An 18,634-nucleotide genomic window follows, 5' to 3' on the forward strand; every position below is an offset into this window, starting at 1 on the left:
CAGCCCTGGTGTTCTTGTGTTTTAAGTGGCTCTAGCCGCCGCTGCTATCTGACCGTGACTGTCGGCTGCAGCTCTCCACAACGGATTTACAGCCTTCTCGACCATTGCCGTGACAGAGGAGAAGACCCAGTCCTGGGATGAGCTCGGAGCCGAAGTTAGGGGTGGAGGGAAAGGCGGCTGCTGCTGCTGTTGCTCCAGTGCTCTGAACAGCCTGGGGTCTGCCTGTGGTACTGCTCATCACACACTACAAGAAGGAAGGTGAGACCTAGGACACAATGTAATTGGTGATCCCATGTACTCTGCTGCCTAATGAGTAAAAAAGGGACTCTGCTGCCGTAATTTGTAATAAGGGGATTCTGCCTGCCATAATGTGTAAAAGGGGGCCCTACCTGGCATAATGTGTGTAAGTGACACAACTGTGCAGTGTAATTTGAATAATGGGGACTTCTGTACAGCGTAATATGAATTGGTATTATTTTGTGGCCACGCCCCTTCCCCGTGAAGCCATTCCCCTATATTTTTGGTGCGCACAAACCCTGTTTTGTATATGGGGGGGGGGGGGGGGTGCTGTTGATGTTTTCTTGCACACAGCGCTGAAATGTCTAGTTGTGGCACAGACACTGCTGGCCGGTCTGGTTCTGGAGTGTGCTAAGTATTATTGAAGCTGGGAGCTGCTTAATCTGTACATATTACAGAGGAATAAAGTTATACAGTGTCTGCAACTGACCTTTCTCATTTATTTTAGATCATTTGCTTTAGAATGTTTATTACACCATTGAATTCATGGAGCATGTTGCTCACAGATTCATTTTATCTAATTTCCCAACAGCATGGATTATACTCTATAGTCAGTAACAGCCTTTATGGTATAATATTTTATGATACTATATTATTTGCCAGTTTTACATTTTTGTCGTGTTTGTGGTAAAGAATATCTGATTTCAGATGTTTTGCAAACAAAACAAGACAGTTATAAAAAAATACAGTTCAGAAGCATTTATTAATCAAATACATAAAAAAAAAAATCACATACCGTATATCACAACATATCTCTTTGGGTGGTGCCCCAATGCTGTTTTTCTTGTGCAGTGTCTAATTGCTCCAAATTAAATCTTAAGATAAAATGAAGAACATGCCGGAAGCTTTCCTTGCTCAAGTGATTTTCAATCACTGAGAGCATGCTTATGGACAAGTGTGTAAAGCACTCAATCACAATACTCTCCAACTGAAATACATTATGCATTATGCTTGAGCAGATTGTGTCACATATGCAGGTCGATTCATTTATCTACGCGGACCTGTTAGAACTTTGCACGCTAATAGTATGTAGGTTATACAGGGAGGATAATGTTTTGAGTTATAAAGTTTCTAGTTGGTGCGAGTAAAACACAACAAAGTTACAATAACCCGCTATGTGCGTGGCAGTACATTGGCCCTCATTCCGAGTTGTTCGCTCGCTAGCCGCTTTTCGCAGCAGTGCACACGCTAAGCCGCCGCCCTCTGGGAGTGAATCTTAGCTTAGCAGAATTGCTAACGAAGTATTCGCAATATAGCGAAAAGATATTTCTTTGCAGTTTCTGAGTAGCTCGAGACTTACTCAGCCATTGCGATCAGTTCAGTCAGTTTCGTTCCTGGTTTGACGTCACAAACACACCCAGCGTTCGCCCAGACACTCCCCCGTTTCTTCAGACACTCCCGCGTTTTTCCCAGAAATGCCAGCGTTTTTTCGCACACTCCCATAAAACGGACAGTTTCCGGCCAGAAACACCCACTTCCTGTCAATCACACTCCGATCACCAGAACGATGAAAAATCCTCGTTATGCCGTGAGTAAAATACCTAACTTTTGAGTAAAATAACTAAGCGCATGCGCTCTGCGACCCTTGCGCATGCGCAGTAAGCGACTAATCGCAATATAGCGAAACTCGGCAACGAGCGAACAACTCGGAATGAGGGCCATTGATGCTATATTTTTCAAGATGCAATTAAAAATGCTGTACAAATTAGGCACTAGCACTTTGAAAGCTATTAAAGCTCTAACATGACAGGCACCTGTGTGACACCACCCTTATAGTCATAAAGAATATAATTTAGTTATGTACATTTGTTACAATATTCAACAATGAATATAGCTGCGATTTTCTAATCAATAATAGAATGCTAATTATTGCCACATAATTGTTCTATAGTACATGATAATTGTACTATAGTACACGATAAAGCCAGTTTAATTAACATATCATTTTTTTTCCTTTGACATGCATACATGTTTTTCAGTCATCTACATTCACAGTATATGTAAAATCCTATATTTGCCTAACCTATGGGATACATTATTTGTGGACATAATAATACATTATAAAACATTATCTACAATAGTATGCCATGACTTCTGTTAATAGTAAAAGGCACTAATTAAGTGTTTATAGTCCATCCCATCTCTAGGGTCCTTCTCCTCACAGAGACAACTGGGATTATGAAGACAATGTTGACATCAGATCACCAAAGCATACTTCATACACACCAATGATTACATAAGAAGATATCACCATCCATACACGCCACACATGAACCTATCTAACACTATCAGGATCACTGGGAAATAGGAAGGTGTCTCATATATACAAAGAAGAATGTTTTCTTGGACTTCCAGTATTGGGGTGAGGGGCGTGTTACCCATCACTTATGAATACAATTCAATTAGATCAAATGTGGAAAAGAGAATACCACATACTATTGATGGATTTTCTTGTATAATGTAGCAAATGTTTCCAACACACACAAGTTCATTGATTCAAAAGTTCCATCCAATGCATTTACTGTTATATTTGTTATGATTGTTTGTGTGACAAAGAAGATAACATAAGTTTGGGTATTAATTGCTGATATTTGGTGCAAATAATGTACTCCTGGGGGAAACTACACCAGAAGAATGATGTATCACTAAGACATCTAGATCATACAAATTAACACACATACTGTATTAACAGTACATGCCTTCATGGAGTTGCAAAATTGATACAAAAAATAAATAAAAATTATATATATATATATATATATATATATATATATATATATAATACCCTGCAGTGGTGCTATAGACATCTATAGCAATCAGGAAACACTGCACCCAGTACAGACCCTGTTTAGGTCGGTACAGACCAGTGCCGGATTAAGGGGGGGAGCCCAGGGGGTAGTTACCCCAGGCCCCACTCTCTAATGGGGCCCCCCGTCCAGAGCTGCTGTACAGTGACGGTTCTACTTCTCTTCATGCTTCACCACCAGCAGCAGACTTCCAGCAGTAGCAGTGCAGAAGCTGCTGCTGATGGCGGAGCCTGGCGAAAAGTTCAATCGTCTGCCTGCCCTGCACCTATGTCTGTACCCGCAGCGGGACGCGTCGCTGCATGCTCCCTGCTTCTCCAGCAGCGCTGGTGACTACTAGAAGATGCTGGCGCTGTGCATCTGTCAGGAGGAGCAGGAGGTTTGCTGGACGCTGCCTGAGCAGAGATCAGTGTATAAAGTTGTGTGTGTGTGCGCGGGAGGGAAGGGGAGGATGGAGGGGTGTTAAATATACTTTCTAAAGTGGAATTGAGTGCAGTCAACTAATATTTACAAAGTGGGGATGAGGTGTGATCATTAAATATTTAAGGGGTGGGGATCATATATAAGGGATGGGGTGTCATTAAAAATATAAGGGGTGGATATGATGAGTTGCTGGGAGAGGGAAAGAGAGACACACTTACAGTATATATGCATTGAGATGACAGGTTGCAGTCTGTTGACTTGTTTTAAAATTGTCCTATATTCCTATGTTTCAGGCTTGCACCCATTGTCAGGCATAATATTGTGCCCAACAACAGACACAAGCCCGAAATCGTTTTTGTAAACTGCAAACAAGTCTGCTGAGTGCAACCTGTCATCTCTATGCATCTATTGGGTCTACCAACCCTGTCACCATTTGCCAGTGCCAGACACATGGAGCTGATTTTATATATGTATATATATATATATATATATCCTGCAAATGGGGAGGTGGCACAGTGGCCACAGCCAGGGGTGCGGTGCTGATGTGAGGGAGAGGCGCCCCTATCTTAAGTGCCCCGGGCCCCCAAAAGACTTAATCCGGCACTGGTACAGACCATAAATAAACGGTACTGTACCGGCTAAATCGGTGCAGTTGGAGGATATGCATATACAGTACATACTGTGACTGTGTCAAGAAACTTACAAGGTACAGTATGTACAAATATATGTCTAGACACATAAGACCAGGCCCACATTTCTATTGGTAATGACTGTATTATAAAGTTATCTACAGAATTTATTTATTTTTCCTTTATCAGCAAGATTGGGGTTATTTCAGGAGCTTCCTAGTCTATTGTAGTCAGCAGGCCCACAACTGAATTTGTCATCCCTGCCTTTAATTGTAACTCAAGAATTGAGGCATTGCTAGGTGCTTTCCAAATAAGGTCTTCTTTGTGTCTGGAAATTATATGGAAGGTAAAAAATTATACTCCCCCAACATTTCACAGTGGAAAGTTGAATACACTGGGCCACAACACTAAGGGGTCTATTCATGAAGCAGTGAAAAGAGTGGAGAAGTTGCCCATGGCAACCAATTAGCTGGTCCATACAATTTTATAGTATGCAAATTATAAATGTTACTTCAATGATGATTGGTTGCCATGAGCAACTTCTCCACTGGCTCACTTCTCCACACTTTTCACTGCTTAATGAATAGACCCCTAAGCCACACGGCAATGCTCTATTCTGCCCTTCTCACACCTTTTCCAGTAAGATTGCTACCACTTTCTATTAGAGCACTTCCTATGTGGCTGTTGGAAACTACAAAATTTCGGTGAAAACTGGTAAACTTGAAAGGTATATCACCAGCCTTGAGAACTTACTTATGCATATTGATTCAAGCACTTATGTCAAAAGTTCTCAAGAATATGCATATACGATTGATACTTAATACCTGCATTCACTCAAAATTTGTGCATATTTTTTTTTTTTTACATTTTTCTTTTCCATATATGAGCAACATGTATATTAGTTACAGCTTTTGTTTTTGTTAACGTTTTTTTGTTTTGTGATTTTGTTATTTCGTTAACGTTTCACACTTTTGTCTTCTGCTGTGCTGAAAATTCTTCAAAGTGAATTCCCCGGGAGGTTGTGATTTTCATTACTGCGCCATTAGCGGTGTCATCTTCTATGAGTCTTACCAAGCCTTCGGCTATTAGTGATGGGCTGTCATAAAACAAGAATGCCTACAGTTAATAAAATGTGCCAACTCTATCCATCTCATCTGCTTTATTTCTATTGTCATAAGGAGCAAAAATTACATTATATTTCACAAGAAGGCTGGAGCTGAAAAGTTTTTACAGAACATAACTGTAGATGTGCAAATGACAGCAACAAATTAAAAATACACAATCATCACTTGTTGGATACAGCTCATGTAACATGCTAGTTCCTCAAAATGTGGATATGTTTGTGTAATAGATATTATGTTATTTAATTGTTATTGTGTGGTAGCACAGTGGTTAACATTGCTGCCTCGCAGTGCCAGTGGTAATGAGTTGGATTTCAACAAGGGCCCTACCTGTTGGGAGTTTGTATATTCTACCTGTGTTTGCCTCCCACTCTACAAAAAACATAAGTTAAATGGCTGCTAACTAATGTAGACCATAGTTTGTATGGCAGGGAATACAGGGCCTTGGAGAGAGATACAGTGGGCCGTGATAAAGTACCAGCCAATCAGCTCCTAACGGTCATTTTTCAAACCCAGCCTGTAACATGGCAGTTAGGAGCTGATTGGCTGGTACTTTATCTCGCTCCACTCTCTCCAAGGTTTAGTACATAGTCCCCTTAGAATGTAAGCTCCACAGGGACAGGGACTGATGTGAATAGTAAATACTCTTTGAACAGTGCTGTATAATAATGTGTCACTAAGGGCCTAATTCAAAGATGGAGGCGGTCCACACAAAGACGTAGCGGCTGTGTGATAATATGCTAATGGCGTAGCAGGCATCTTGTGTAAATAGACTCCTCCTGCTGGCTTCTCTGATCTTCTTCTGTGTCCAAATATGCAGCATGGGATCACCTGTATGAACATCGGTCATCTGAGTGACCCACAGGTTAATCATGCGGCAGAGTTTGGTGCACTGTGAGCGGCACTGCAGCCCACGATCTGCACGTGAGCAGTGCAACTCCTGTGCATGTACAGATCCAAAAACATCTGGGATGTACGTAAACAGCGGGGTTGCATACATCACTGAATTAGGTCCTATATATTACCAGTGACTCCTTGGGAATAAGTCATCATGTTTTCATTTTTTAAAATGTAAAAAACTATCTTCGCAGCTAGATACTCTACATCCTAATGTAAAGGCTAAAACCCCATGCAAAGTGCAGCTTATTTTATTAGCAGATAGTGCTTTTCAGATGTAGGCAAAGTTTCCTACAAGTGAGAAAAAAAAATCATTGTTATGTGTTTTTATCCCACAGGATACCCCAGAAGCATGAAAGGTCAAGAATTACAGATAGTATTGCCTCCAGTGTATACAAGAGGAAGGATGAGATAACGTTAGCTAAAGATGTCATGTCCAAACTATACAGAGCATTCCCTACTATCACACATCTTCCTAGTTACACATTCTAATCTTAAAGCAAACATCAGGAAAAAAAATATTTTTTGCATTTTCATTTTTTATATATTGTACATTTATATGCATATATAATTATTTCAATTTGCACTTTTTATGTACAGTAAAACTACAATAGCTCTCTGGGTTCTAAAAGAAACTCACTTGCAAGTTTACAACCCCTACCAATCAAATCTAAAAGAGGCCCATGGGAGGAAACGCCAATTGTTCCATGTGTCAAATAATGTAAAACAAGTTGCACTATTGCAGCAGTAACCTTGCTAAGTATACAATAAACAATGATTAATATACAGTACCTTACAGCCATCACAAAAGTGGCTACTATAAATAGCAGAAAGCTAGAATGGTTATGAAATGTGAATCTTTTGCTTTCTAGAGAGAGAGCATTATCTCAATACATGTCTAGGGAGAGCTGCAGAGCTGCGATTAGTTTAACATGCGGCAACCCCCCCCCCCCCACACACACACACACACACACACACACAGACTGGTTCCGGCATGAAAGGTCGACCATGTTATGGTCGACAGTCATTAGGTTGACCACTATTTTTCGACATTGGCATGGTCGACATGGACAAAATGTCGACACGTGAAGATGGCCGACACGTGAAAAGGTCGAAATTAGTTTTTTTTTTACTTTTTTGTGGCGTTTTTTTGCATAAAGTGACGGGGAACCCCAATTAGTGCCTCACATGGCTCGCTTCGCTCGCCATGCTTCGGGCAAGGTGTCTCGCTCCGCTACCGCTGCGCTCGGCACAGATTACCGTTCCCAATCATAGTCCACGTGGATCGTAAAGTATGGAAAAGTTACACAAAAGCAAAATAATGTGAAAAGCTCATGTCGACTTTTTCATGCGCCGGCCATTTTAATATGTTGACCATGTGTCAGTGTCGACCATGTGTCAGTGTCGACCAATAGTGGTCGACCTAATGACTGTCGACCATAACATGGTCGACCATCCAAATGGATACCACACAGACTCACATCTTATCCTAACCAGTACTTATACAACCCTTAAATGTGTATCTTTTAGCGGGTTCACTTCTTCTCTTGACCTAGATCTCAGTACAGTGCACCCACTGCAGTGCTGTATTACATGTATCTTTTCTAGTTACTCATTTTACAGTTCATATGATATGTATTACAAATACTGTACATGCATGATCTAAATTTGACATCATCATCAGTGAATGTTACGTATTCGCTAACCTCAGTAATACCCCTTTTTTCACCTAAAACGCGGGTCGCAGCCGGGAGCCTGACACGGGTGCTACCCAGCTGCGACCCGCATTAGCCCCCTTTCTTTCTGCAATCACCAACCGAGGCATATTGCAGGGTTGGTGACGTTTGGCGATGACGCAGCGGGGGCGGCGCTGGGAGATCACATGATCTCCCAGCGTCGCCCTTCCATACACTGTGAACGGGAAACCCAGCTTCCGTTCGCACAGCACAGCTTGCTGGGTTGAAACCGTATTCAATCGTGCAAGCTACCCGAGTTGGAATACCGGGTCACCAACCAGCAACATGGATTATGCGCGTTCATGTGCAATAACCTGTGTTATATGCTGGTTGGTGTAAAAGGGGTAGTACACACTCCACCTCCTGGATGCCAATATTCTATTTGCCCGGGGCCCCACCTCCTCTTCTACGGATCGTTCCAGACTCTGCACTTGTATTAAACATAGGTTACAATATATTGCACAGACCTGTGGTATTTTTTCTACAGTCAATTTCTGTTATTTATCTGGCACATTAGCATGCATGCACTAGCAGTATTTACTATATATATTTATCAAGGGTCCTTGACCATGCACTCTCTAATGGTTAGCCAAACATCTGTAGCAGCTGGCCACACCACTAAGCATGGGCCCCAACCACTGCATTCCTGCAGAGGTCTCTTCATGCCCCAGTCCGACACTGTCTATACCTATGTATTACTTAATTACTTTTTACAGACGTACTGTATGTTAAAACACATTCTGTAAAATGAGTTACAAGCTGATTGGCTGGTACTTTATAATAAGCTTTTAAAAATATTCACCAAAGAAACAGGTAAGGAAAATACAATTCCTTTTCTTAGACTTGGCTATGATAATAATAATAATAATAATTATTATTATATTTTTATTTTTAATTTGGAGACTCTGTCAGAAACAATGTGTCAATGCAACTTTAGTGTTTTTTTCTACTGTAATAAGTTAAAATGTCCTCCTTGAACCACTTTATCTAATGAATCAGTGGTTTTATTAAGTTGGGACACAAACATGAGCAAGGACGTGAAATGTCCATACTTACTCTAGTACACCAAATAATTTCATCATATCCTTTATGTTATCCTTGTACTTATAATACACTCCCATATTTTCTTCTTTGTCAATGGATTCCAGGAGTGGTGTGTCTACAAATGCCGGACACACTGTATTTATCCTCACACCATAATTTCCAATAGAGGACAGAGCCTGCAGAAAGACAGGAAAACACAAGAGGAAATTACAATTAAAAAAATTAAAAACAAAGAAAAAAGAAAAATTACTCTTGAACACTTTGCTAATTGCTGGTAAAAAAATCCCTGTGGCACAGGGAAAGGCAATTCAATGAAATAGCCTTTTTTCCCATGCCTAAAAATCATGATTCAGGAGCAAAAATCCACTGATTCCGTGTAGACTGCATAATCAATGTTTTTTTTCCTGCATGCGAACCTGAATTTGTAGCTTTTGACAGGTTCAGTCCAACTTCAGGGCAATCCCTGCTAATTGGATTGCCGTGGTGTGGCAAAAAGCCGCAGGAACTGAATACCCCCCTTTATGAATTAAAAGTCTTCTGTTGTACCACAATATTCCATATAATTTACAATTATAAGAAACAAAATATTTTCACACACCTTCCAATGTTTGTTAGGGCCAAACAAGAAAACATGTTGGGAAAAGGGGAGGTACAAGCAATGATGTTTCTATTTCTAATAGGGCTGCTTATTATTGGATCTGTTAGGGATGGGCCAGATGCGGAACTACCGCCAGTGCAACCATTGCGTTGCACTGGGGCCCACCACTGTCCATGGGCCCAAAGCATGTAATGAGTGAAACTGACTTATTACATGCCGTTGTGTGCTGCGGGCAACCGCTGCCCGCAGCACACAGCCGCCCGGAGAGAGAGGAGAGGAGCGCAGCGGTACGGGAGAAGGAGGAGGAGGGAGGTGGAGAAGGGAGCCGCAGCAGCGCTTTGCTACTGGTTGAGGCGTTGCTGCTGTTGTCCCTCTGCTTCACTATAGGCTGTCTTCCGCCGCTGTGAAGCGCATCCCAGCATTTACAGCGGCGGAGAACAGCCTATAGTGAAGCAGAGGGACAGCAGCAGCGCCTCCACCAATAAAACAGCGCTGCTGCGGCTCCCTCCTCCACCTCCCTCCTCCACCTCCCTCCTCCTCCTTCTCTCCTGCCCAGGATCTCTGCCAGAAGCTGCACCGAGGAGCCTGAGCCAGCGGAGAGGGTAAGTATAATTCATTCTTTCTTTCTTTCTTTCTTTCTTTCTTTCTTTCTTTCTTTCTTTCTTTCTTTCTTTCTCTTTCTTTCTTTCTTCATGTGCAAAAAGGGGGACTGTCTGCCGTAATGTGTAAAGAAGGGGGACTCTGCCTGCCGTGATGTGTAAAAAGGGGACGCTGTCTGCCGCAATGTGTAAAAAGGGGGAATCTGCCTGACGTAATGTGTAAAAAGGGGAATCTGCCTGCCGTGATGTGTAAAAAGGGCACGCTGTCTGCCGTAATGTGTAAAAAGGGGGACGCTGTCTGCCGTAATGTGTAACAAGGGCACGCTGCCTGCCGTCATGTGTAAAAAGGGGGACGCTGTCTGCCATAATGTGTAACAAGGGCACGCTGTCTGCCGTTATGTGTAAAAAGTGTACGCTGTCTGCCGCTATGTGTAACAAGGGCACGCTGTCTGCCGTTATGTGTAAAAAGGGGACGCTGTCTGCCGTTATGTGTAACAAGGGCACGCTGCCTGCCGTAATGTGTAACAAGGGCACGCTGTCTGCCGTAATGTGTAACAAGGGCACGCTGCCTGCCGTAATGTGTAAAAAGGGGACACTGTCTGCCATAATGTGTAACAAGGGCACGCTGTCTGCCGTTATGTGTAAAAAGTGTACGCTGTCTGCCGCTATGTGTAACAAGTGCACGCTGTCTGCCGTTATGTGTAAAAAGGGCACGCTGTCTGCCGTTATGTGTAAAAAGTGCACGCTGTCTGCCGCTATGTGTAAAAAGGGCACGCTGTCTGCCGTTATGTGTAAAAAGGGGGACGCTGTCTGCCGTAATGTGTAAAAAGGGGATGCTGTCTGCCGTAATGTGTAAAAAGGGGAATCTGTCCGCCATAGGGTGTAAAAGGGTCTCTACCTGGTGTAGTGGTGCTACTGTGCGGCGTAATTTGAATAATGGAAACTACTGTGCACTATTTTATGAATTGGTATTATTTTGTGGCCACACGCCTTCCCCATGAAGCCACACCCCTATGTATTTTTGCACGCGCCTACGCCGCACACTGGCCCCTGTTTTGCATGCAGGGGTGGGGCACTGATGCCATTTCTTGCACACAGTGCTAAAATGTCTAGTTATGGCACTGTTGCTAGGTATCCATTTCTCTGGCCCTGAGCAGGTCCCCCTCACCAGATCCTCTCCAGGGGTGAGGGGGTGGACTTGGATGGGATGGGGGGGGGGGCCAAAGCATTTTGTCGCACCTGGGCCCACCGCTCGCTAGTTCCGCCACTGGGATGGGCACAGGTCTAGTTACATCTGATCTACTCCTGGCTGTCATGTTCTGCAACTAGAACCATTGCAGGCAACACTGTACTGTACTGTAGGTGCTTTATTATCTTTTCACAGCTAGAGAAAATCCCTGCTGGAGGAACATAGTACTACAACTTCAACTGAGAAAGCACAATTTCCATCTTCTATTCAACATACTGTAACTCTATAGAACTGCTTTAAAAAGGGAAGAGGCACGTATGGACCCATACAATCATTAGCAGGGTCATGTACAGTAGATCACACAGGTGAAGATGGCATCCCGGGTAGCAATGATATACTCTACTTTTTCAGCAGGGTTTTCTGATGAACACCTGCACACAGAGAAAGATTAAGGGAGGGAGGTGCAGGGGACATCACTCTTGTGCAGCAGCAGCAGAAGGAAGAACCTGGGCAACCAAAATGCGAGCAGGACAGGGTGCAGTGCAGCCAGACACAGGAATTTCATGGTTTATGAGCCACCGACAGAGTTTCCTGACTAAAGGAGCAATAGGAAGGGGGATTGGGTTGTAAGTAACTCAGGGATCTACTCCATTCAAGGGGGAGCCTAGATTGATGTATCTGGGTTCTGTGTTACCTGTTATCTGATGAGAGAATTTGGGACTGAAGAGACACTCAGGGGTAAATTTATTAAAGCTTCTAGAGAATTGGTAATGTTGCCCATAACAAGCAATCAGATGCTGTGTATCTTTTTTTAAAAAGCAATAGAGAAGTGATAGACAGCATCTGATTGGTTGCTATGGGCAACATCACCAATTCTCTGTTTTAGAAGCTTTAATAAATGTACCCCTCAGAGTTCTCCTGAGTCTGTCCAAGTGATTAAGTACTACAGAGGCTATGTATTTTAAGGTTGTTTAAGTTGTCTTTCTTCCCTTGCAAGAAAACTTTATCAAATAGTTGTCTCTCGATAATATGGAGATATAAACAGTACCCAGGCATTATTAGACAACTAGTTTAAATATTTTAGACACCATTGGTTTTGAATTGAATACACATAATCTAAAACATTTCCCAAACCTACCCCACTCCTCCACCAGATAACACTGCTGCACTTGCATTGTGCAGTCCCATAGCAAGATGGGTGTGGTTCATCAAATCGACAGTGTCTAGGTCGACAATGTTTAGGTCGACCACTATAGGTCGACAGTCACTAGGTCGACATGGATGGAAGGTCGACAGGGTCTCTAGGTCGACATGTGCTAGGTCGACAGGTCTAAAGGTCGACATGAGGATTTATTTATTTTTGGTGTCGTTTTCTTCGTAGAGTGACCGGGATCCCAAATTAGTGCACCGCGTCCCCTCGCATGGCTCGCTTCGCTCGCCATGCTTTGGGCATGGTGCCTTCGCTCCGCTACCGCTTCGCTCGGCACACTTTACCGTTCCAATCGTAGTCCACGTGGATCGTTAAGTATGAAAAAATTCCAAAAATGAAAAAAAAAAAATGTGAAAAACTCATGTCGACCTTTAGACCTGTCGACCTAGCACATGTCGACCTAGAAACCCTGTCGACCTTCCATCCATGTCGACCTAGTGACTGTCGACCTATAGTGGTCGACCTAAACATTGTCGACCTAGACACTGTCGATCTTCAGACCGGATCCCAGCAAGATTGGGCAAGATGACAAGTGGGGGCAGTGCTGAAAAGATGTGGAGCGCTGGAGGAGGGGGGAGGGCCCCTTGTCTTAAGTGCCCTGATCCGCCCCCCAAGTCTGAATCCGGCCCTGCCTTTACAGCAGGTGTTTTTTGATGCCAATGGTAAAAAAAATTCTTGCTGGTACTTAACATTTCTTTAAATAGCATGAAACATAAAAAGACGTTGTGAACTATTGCACATTCAACAACCAAAACAATAGTTGTGCTAAAAATGGATGTGCACTTAGTGAAAATTAAACCTTAGGGACCTTGTCAGGGACAAATAGTTCCATTAGGATTGGGATATTGGGACATTCAACAACAATGTTATTTCTGACACAAAAGCTTTCGCCTGCCCTTATGCATATTATTGTATTTTTCTTATTTGTAGTAGTGATATCATTGAAACATGGGAAATAAACTACATTGGGATGTATCATGTTACTAAAATAGAAGCTACACTGATTTATATACTGTATGTACAGTAGGGATGTGCACTTGAAATTTTTCGGGTTTTGTGTTTTGGTTTTGGGTTCGGTTCCGCGGCCGTGTTTTGGGTTCGACCGCGTTTTGGCAAAACCTCACCGAATTTTTTTTGTCGGATTCGGGTGTGTTTTGGATTCGGGTGTTTTTTTTCAAAAAACCCTAAAAAACAGCTTAAATCATAGAATTTGGGGGTCATTTTGATCCCAAAGTATTATTAACCTCAAAAACCATAATTTTCACTCATTTTCAGTCTATTCTGAATACCTCACACCTCACAATATTATTTTTAGTCCTAAAATTTGCACCGAGGTCGCTGGATGACTAAGCTAAGCGACCCTAGTGGCCGACACAAACACCTGGCCCATCTAGGAGTGGCACTGCAGTGTCACGCAGGATGGCCCTTCCAAAAAACACTCCCCAAACAGCACATGACGCAAAGAAGAAAAAAAGAGGCGCAATGAGGTAGCTGTGTGAGTAAGCTAAGCGACCCTAGTGGCCGACACAAACACCTGGCCCATCTAGGAGTGGCACTGCAGTGTCATGCAGGATGGCCCTTCCAAAAAACACTCCCCAAACAGCACATGACGCAAAGAAGAAAAAAAGAGGCGCAATGAGGTAGCTGTGTGAGTAAGCTAAGCGACCATAGTGGCCGACACAAACACCTGGCCCATCTAGGAGTGGCACTGCAGTGTCACGCAGGATGGCCCTTCCAAAAAACACTCCCCAAACAGCACATGACGCAAAGAAGAAAAAAAGAGGCGCAATGAGGTAGCTGTGTGAGTAAGATAAGCGACCCTAGTGGCCGACACAAACACCTGGCCCATCTAGGAGTGGCACTGCAGTGTCACGCAGGATGGCCCTTCCAAAAAACACTCCCCAAACAGCACATGACGCAAAGAAGAAAAAAAGAGGCGCAATGAGGTAGCTGTGTGAGTAAGATAAGCGACCCTAGTGGCCGACACAAACACCTGGCCCATCTAGGAGTGACACTGCAGTGTCACGCAGGATGGCCCTTCCAAAAAACACTCCCCAAACAGCACATGACGCAAAGAAGAAAAAAAGAGGCGCAATGAGGTAGCTGTGTGAGTAAGCTAAGCGACCATAGTGGCCGACACAAACACCTGGCCCATCTAGGAGTGGCACTGCAGTGTCACGCAGGATGGCCCTTCCAAAAAACACTCCCCAAACAGCACATGACGCAAAGAAGAAAAAAAGAGGCGCAATGAGGTAGCTGTGTGAGTAAGATAAGCGACCCTAGTGGCCGACACAAACACCTGGCCCATCTAGGAGTGGCACTGCAGTGTCACGCAGGATGGCCCTTCCAAAAAACACTCCCCAAACAGCACATGACGCAAAGAAGAAAAAAAGAGGCGCAATGAGGTAGCTGTGTGAGTAAGATAAGCGACCCTAGTGGCCGACACAAACACCTGGCCCATCTAGGAGTGACACTGCAGTGTCACGCAGGATGGCCCTTCCAAAAAACACTCCCCAAACAGCACATGACGCAAAGAAAAATGAAAGAAAAAAGAGGTGCAAGATGGAATTGTCCTTGGGCCCTCCCACCCACCCTTATGTTGTATAAACAGGACATGCACACTTTAACCAACCCATCATTTCAGTGACAGGGTCTGCCACACGACTGTGACTGAAATGACGGGTTGGTTTGGACCCCCACCGAAAAAGAAGCAATTAATCTCTCCTTGCACAAACTGGCTCTACAGAGGCAAGATGTCCACCTCATCATCATCATCCTCCGATATATCACCGTGTACATCCCCCTCCTCACAGATTATCAATTCGTCCCCACTGGCATCCACCATCTCAGCTCCCTGTGTACTTTGTGGAGGCAATTGCTGCTGGTCAATGTCTCCACGGAGGAATTGATTATAATTCATTTTAATGAACATCATCTTCTCCACATTTTCTGGAAGTAACCTCGTACGCAGATTGCTGACAAGGTGAGCGGCGGCACTAAACACTCTTTCGGAGTACACACTTGTGGGAGGGCAACTTAGGTAGAATAAAGCCAGTTTGTGCAAGGGCCTCCAAATTGCCTCTTTTTCCTGCCAGTATAAGTACGGACTGTCTGACGTGCCTACTTGGATGCGGTCACTCATATAATCCTCCACCATTCTTTCAATGGTGAGAGAATCATATGCAGTGACAGTAGACGACATGTCCGTAATCGTTGTCAGGTCCTTCAGTCCGGACCAGATGTCAGCATCAGCAGTCGCTCCAGACTGCCCTGCATCACCGCCAGCGAGTGGGCTCGGAATTCTGAGCCTTTTCCTCGCACCCCCAGTTGCGGGAGAATGTGAAGGAGGAGATGTTGACAGGTCGCGTTCCGCTTGACTTGACAATTTTGTCACCAGCAGGTCTTTGAACCCCAGCAGACTTGTGTCTGCCGGAAAGAGAGATCCAAGGTAGGTTTTAAATCTAGGATCGAGCACGGTGGCCAAAATGTAGTGCTCTGATTTCAACAGATTGACCACCCGTGAATCCTTGTTAAGCGAATTAAGGGCTCCATCCACAAGTCCCACATGCCTAGCGGAATCGCTCCCTTTTAGCTCCTCCTTCAATGCCTCCAGCTTCTTCTGCAAAAGCCTGATGAGGGGAATGACCTGACTGGCTGGCTGGCAGTGTCTGAACTGACTTCACGTGTGGCAAGTTCAAAAGGTTGCAGAACCTTGCACAACGTTGAAATCATTCTCCACTGCGCTTGAGACAGGTACATTCCACCTCCTATATCGTGCTCAATTGTATAGGCTTGAATGGCCTTTTGCTGCTCCTCCAACCTCTGAAGCATATAGAGGGTTGAATTCCACCTCGTTACCACTTCTTGCTTCAGATGATGGCAGGGCAGGTTCAGGCGTTTTTGGTGGTGCTCCAGTCTTCTGTACGTGGTGCCTGTACGCCGAAAAGTGTCTCGCAATTCTTCTGGCCACCGACAGCATCTCTTGCACGCCCCTGTCGTTTTTTTAAAAATTCTGCACCACCAAATTCTAGGTATGTGCAAAACATGGGACGTGCTGGAATTTGCCCATATTTAATGCACACACAATATTGCTGGCGTTGTCCGATGCCACAAATCCACAGGAGAGTCCAATTGGGGTAAGCCATTCCGCGATGATCTTCCTCAGTTGCCGTAAGAGGTTTTCAGCTGTGTGCGTATTCTGGAAACCGGTGATACAAAGCGTAGCCTGCCTAGGAAAGAGTTGGCGTTTGCGAGATGCTGCTACTGGTGCCGCCGCTGCTGTTCTTGCGGCGGGAGTCCATACATCTACCCAGTGGGCTGTCACAGTCATATAGTCCTGACCCTGCCCTGCTCCACTTGTCCACATGTCCGTGGTTAAGTGGACATTGGGTACAACTGCATTTTTTAGGACACTGGTGAGTCTTTTTCTGACGTCCGTGTACATTCTCGGTATCGCCTGCCTAGAGAAGTGGAACCTAGATGGTATTTGGTAACGGGGGCACACTACCTCAAGAAATTGTCTAGTTCCCTGTGAACTAACGGCGGATACCGGACGCATGTCTAACACCAACATAGTTGTCAAGGCCTCAGTTATCCGCTTTGCAACAGGATGACTGCTGTGATATTTCATCTTCCTCGCAAAGGACTGTTGGACAGTCAATTGCTTGGTGGAAGTAGTAAAAGTGGGCTTACGACTTCCCCTCTGGGATGACCATCGACTCCCAGCAGCAACAACAGCAGCGCCAGCAGCAGTAGGCGTTACACGCAAGGATGCATCGGAGGAATCCCAGGCAGGAGAGGACTCGTCAGAATTGCCATTGACATGGCCTGCAGGACTATTGGCATTCCTGGGGAAGGAGGAAATTGACACTGAGGGAGTTGGTGGGGTGGTTTGCGTGAGCTTGGTTACAAGAGGAAGGGATTTACTGGTCAGTGGACTGCTTCCGCTGTCGCCCAAAGTTTTTGAACTTGTCACTGACTTATTATGAATGCGCTGCAGGTGACGTATAAGGGAGGATGTTCCGAGGTGGTTAACGTCCTTACCCCTACTTATTACAGCTTGACAAAGGCAACACACGGCTTGACAAATGTTGTCCGCATTTCTGGTGAAATACTTCCACACCGAAGAGCTGATTTTTTTGGTATTTTCACCAGGCATGTCAACGGCCCTATTCCTCCCACGGACAACAGGTGTCTCCCCGGGTGCCTGACTTAAACAAACCACCTCACCATCAGAATCCTCCTTGTCAATTTCCTCCCCAGCGCCAGCAACACCCATATCCTCCTCATCCTGGTGTACTTCAACACTGACATCTTCAATCTGACTATCAGGAACTGGACTGCGGGTGCTCCTTCCAGCACTTGCAGGGGGCGTGCAAATGGTGGAAGGCGCATGCTCTTCACGTCCAGTGTTGGGAAGGTCAGGCATCGCAACCGACACAATTGGACTCTCCTTGTGGATTTGGGATTTCGAAGAACGCACAGTTCTTTGCGGTGCTTTTGCCAGCTTGAGTCTTTTCAGTTTTCTAGCGAGAGGCTGAGTGCTTCCATCCTCATGTGAAGCTGAACCACTAGCCATGAACATAGGCCAGGGCCTCAGCCGTTCCTTGCCATTCCGTGTGGTAAATGGCATATTGGCAAGTTTACGCTTCTCCTCCGACAATTTTATTTTAGATTTTGGAGTCCTTTTTTTACTGATATTTGGTGTTTTGGATTTTACATGCTCTGTACTATGACATTGGGCATCGGCCTTGGCAGACGACGTTGCTGGCATTTCATCGTCTCGGCCATGACTAGTGGCAGCAGCTTCAGCACGAGGTGGAAGTGGATCTTGATCTTTCCCTAATTTTGGAACCTCAACATTTTTGTTCTCCATATTTTAATAGGCACAACTAAAAGACACAGAGGTAGCTACAGCCGTGGACTACCGTACTGTGTCTGCTGCTAATATAGACTGGATGATAATGAGATGAAATCAATATATATTATATCACACTAGTACTGCAGCCGGACAGGTAGATATATTTATTATGTAATGACTGATGACGGACCTGCTGGACACTGTCAGCTCAGCAGCACCGCAGACTG

At 44.4% G+C, this 18,634-nt stretch overlaps 1 protein-coding gene across 1 annotated transcript in view; it reads right to left on the reverse strand.

Annotated features, from left to right (window-relative positions):
- Positions 1–981: 981 nt before the first annotated feature.
- The window catches only part of HPGD (15-hydroxyprostaglandin dehydrogenase), a 74,353-nt gene continuing 56,700 nt past the window's right edge, over positions 982–18,634 (reverse strand). Inside the window, exons 6-7 of the mRNA XM_063920650.1 lie at positions 8,964–9,127; positions 982–5,249 (exon numbers count right to left, since the gene is read on the reverse strand). Coding sequence (XP_063776720.1) covers positions 5,117–5,249; positions 8,964–9,127 — 297 coding nt within the window. The 3' untranslated portion in view covers positions 982–5,116. The remainder of the gene's footprint in view (positions 5,250–8,963; positions 9,128–18,634) is intronic.

The sequence above is a fragment of the Pseudophryne corroboree genome, chromosome 1, assembly GCF_028390025.1.
Source record: "Pseudophryne corroboree isolate aPseCor3 chromosome 1, aPseCor3.hap2, whole genome shotgun sequence".
In the NCBI taxonomy this organism is placed as follows: domain Eukaryota; kingdom Metazoa; phylum Chordata; class Amphibia; order Anura; family Myobatrachidae; genus Pseudophryne; species Pseudophryne corroboree.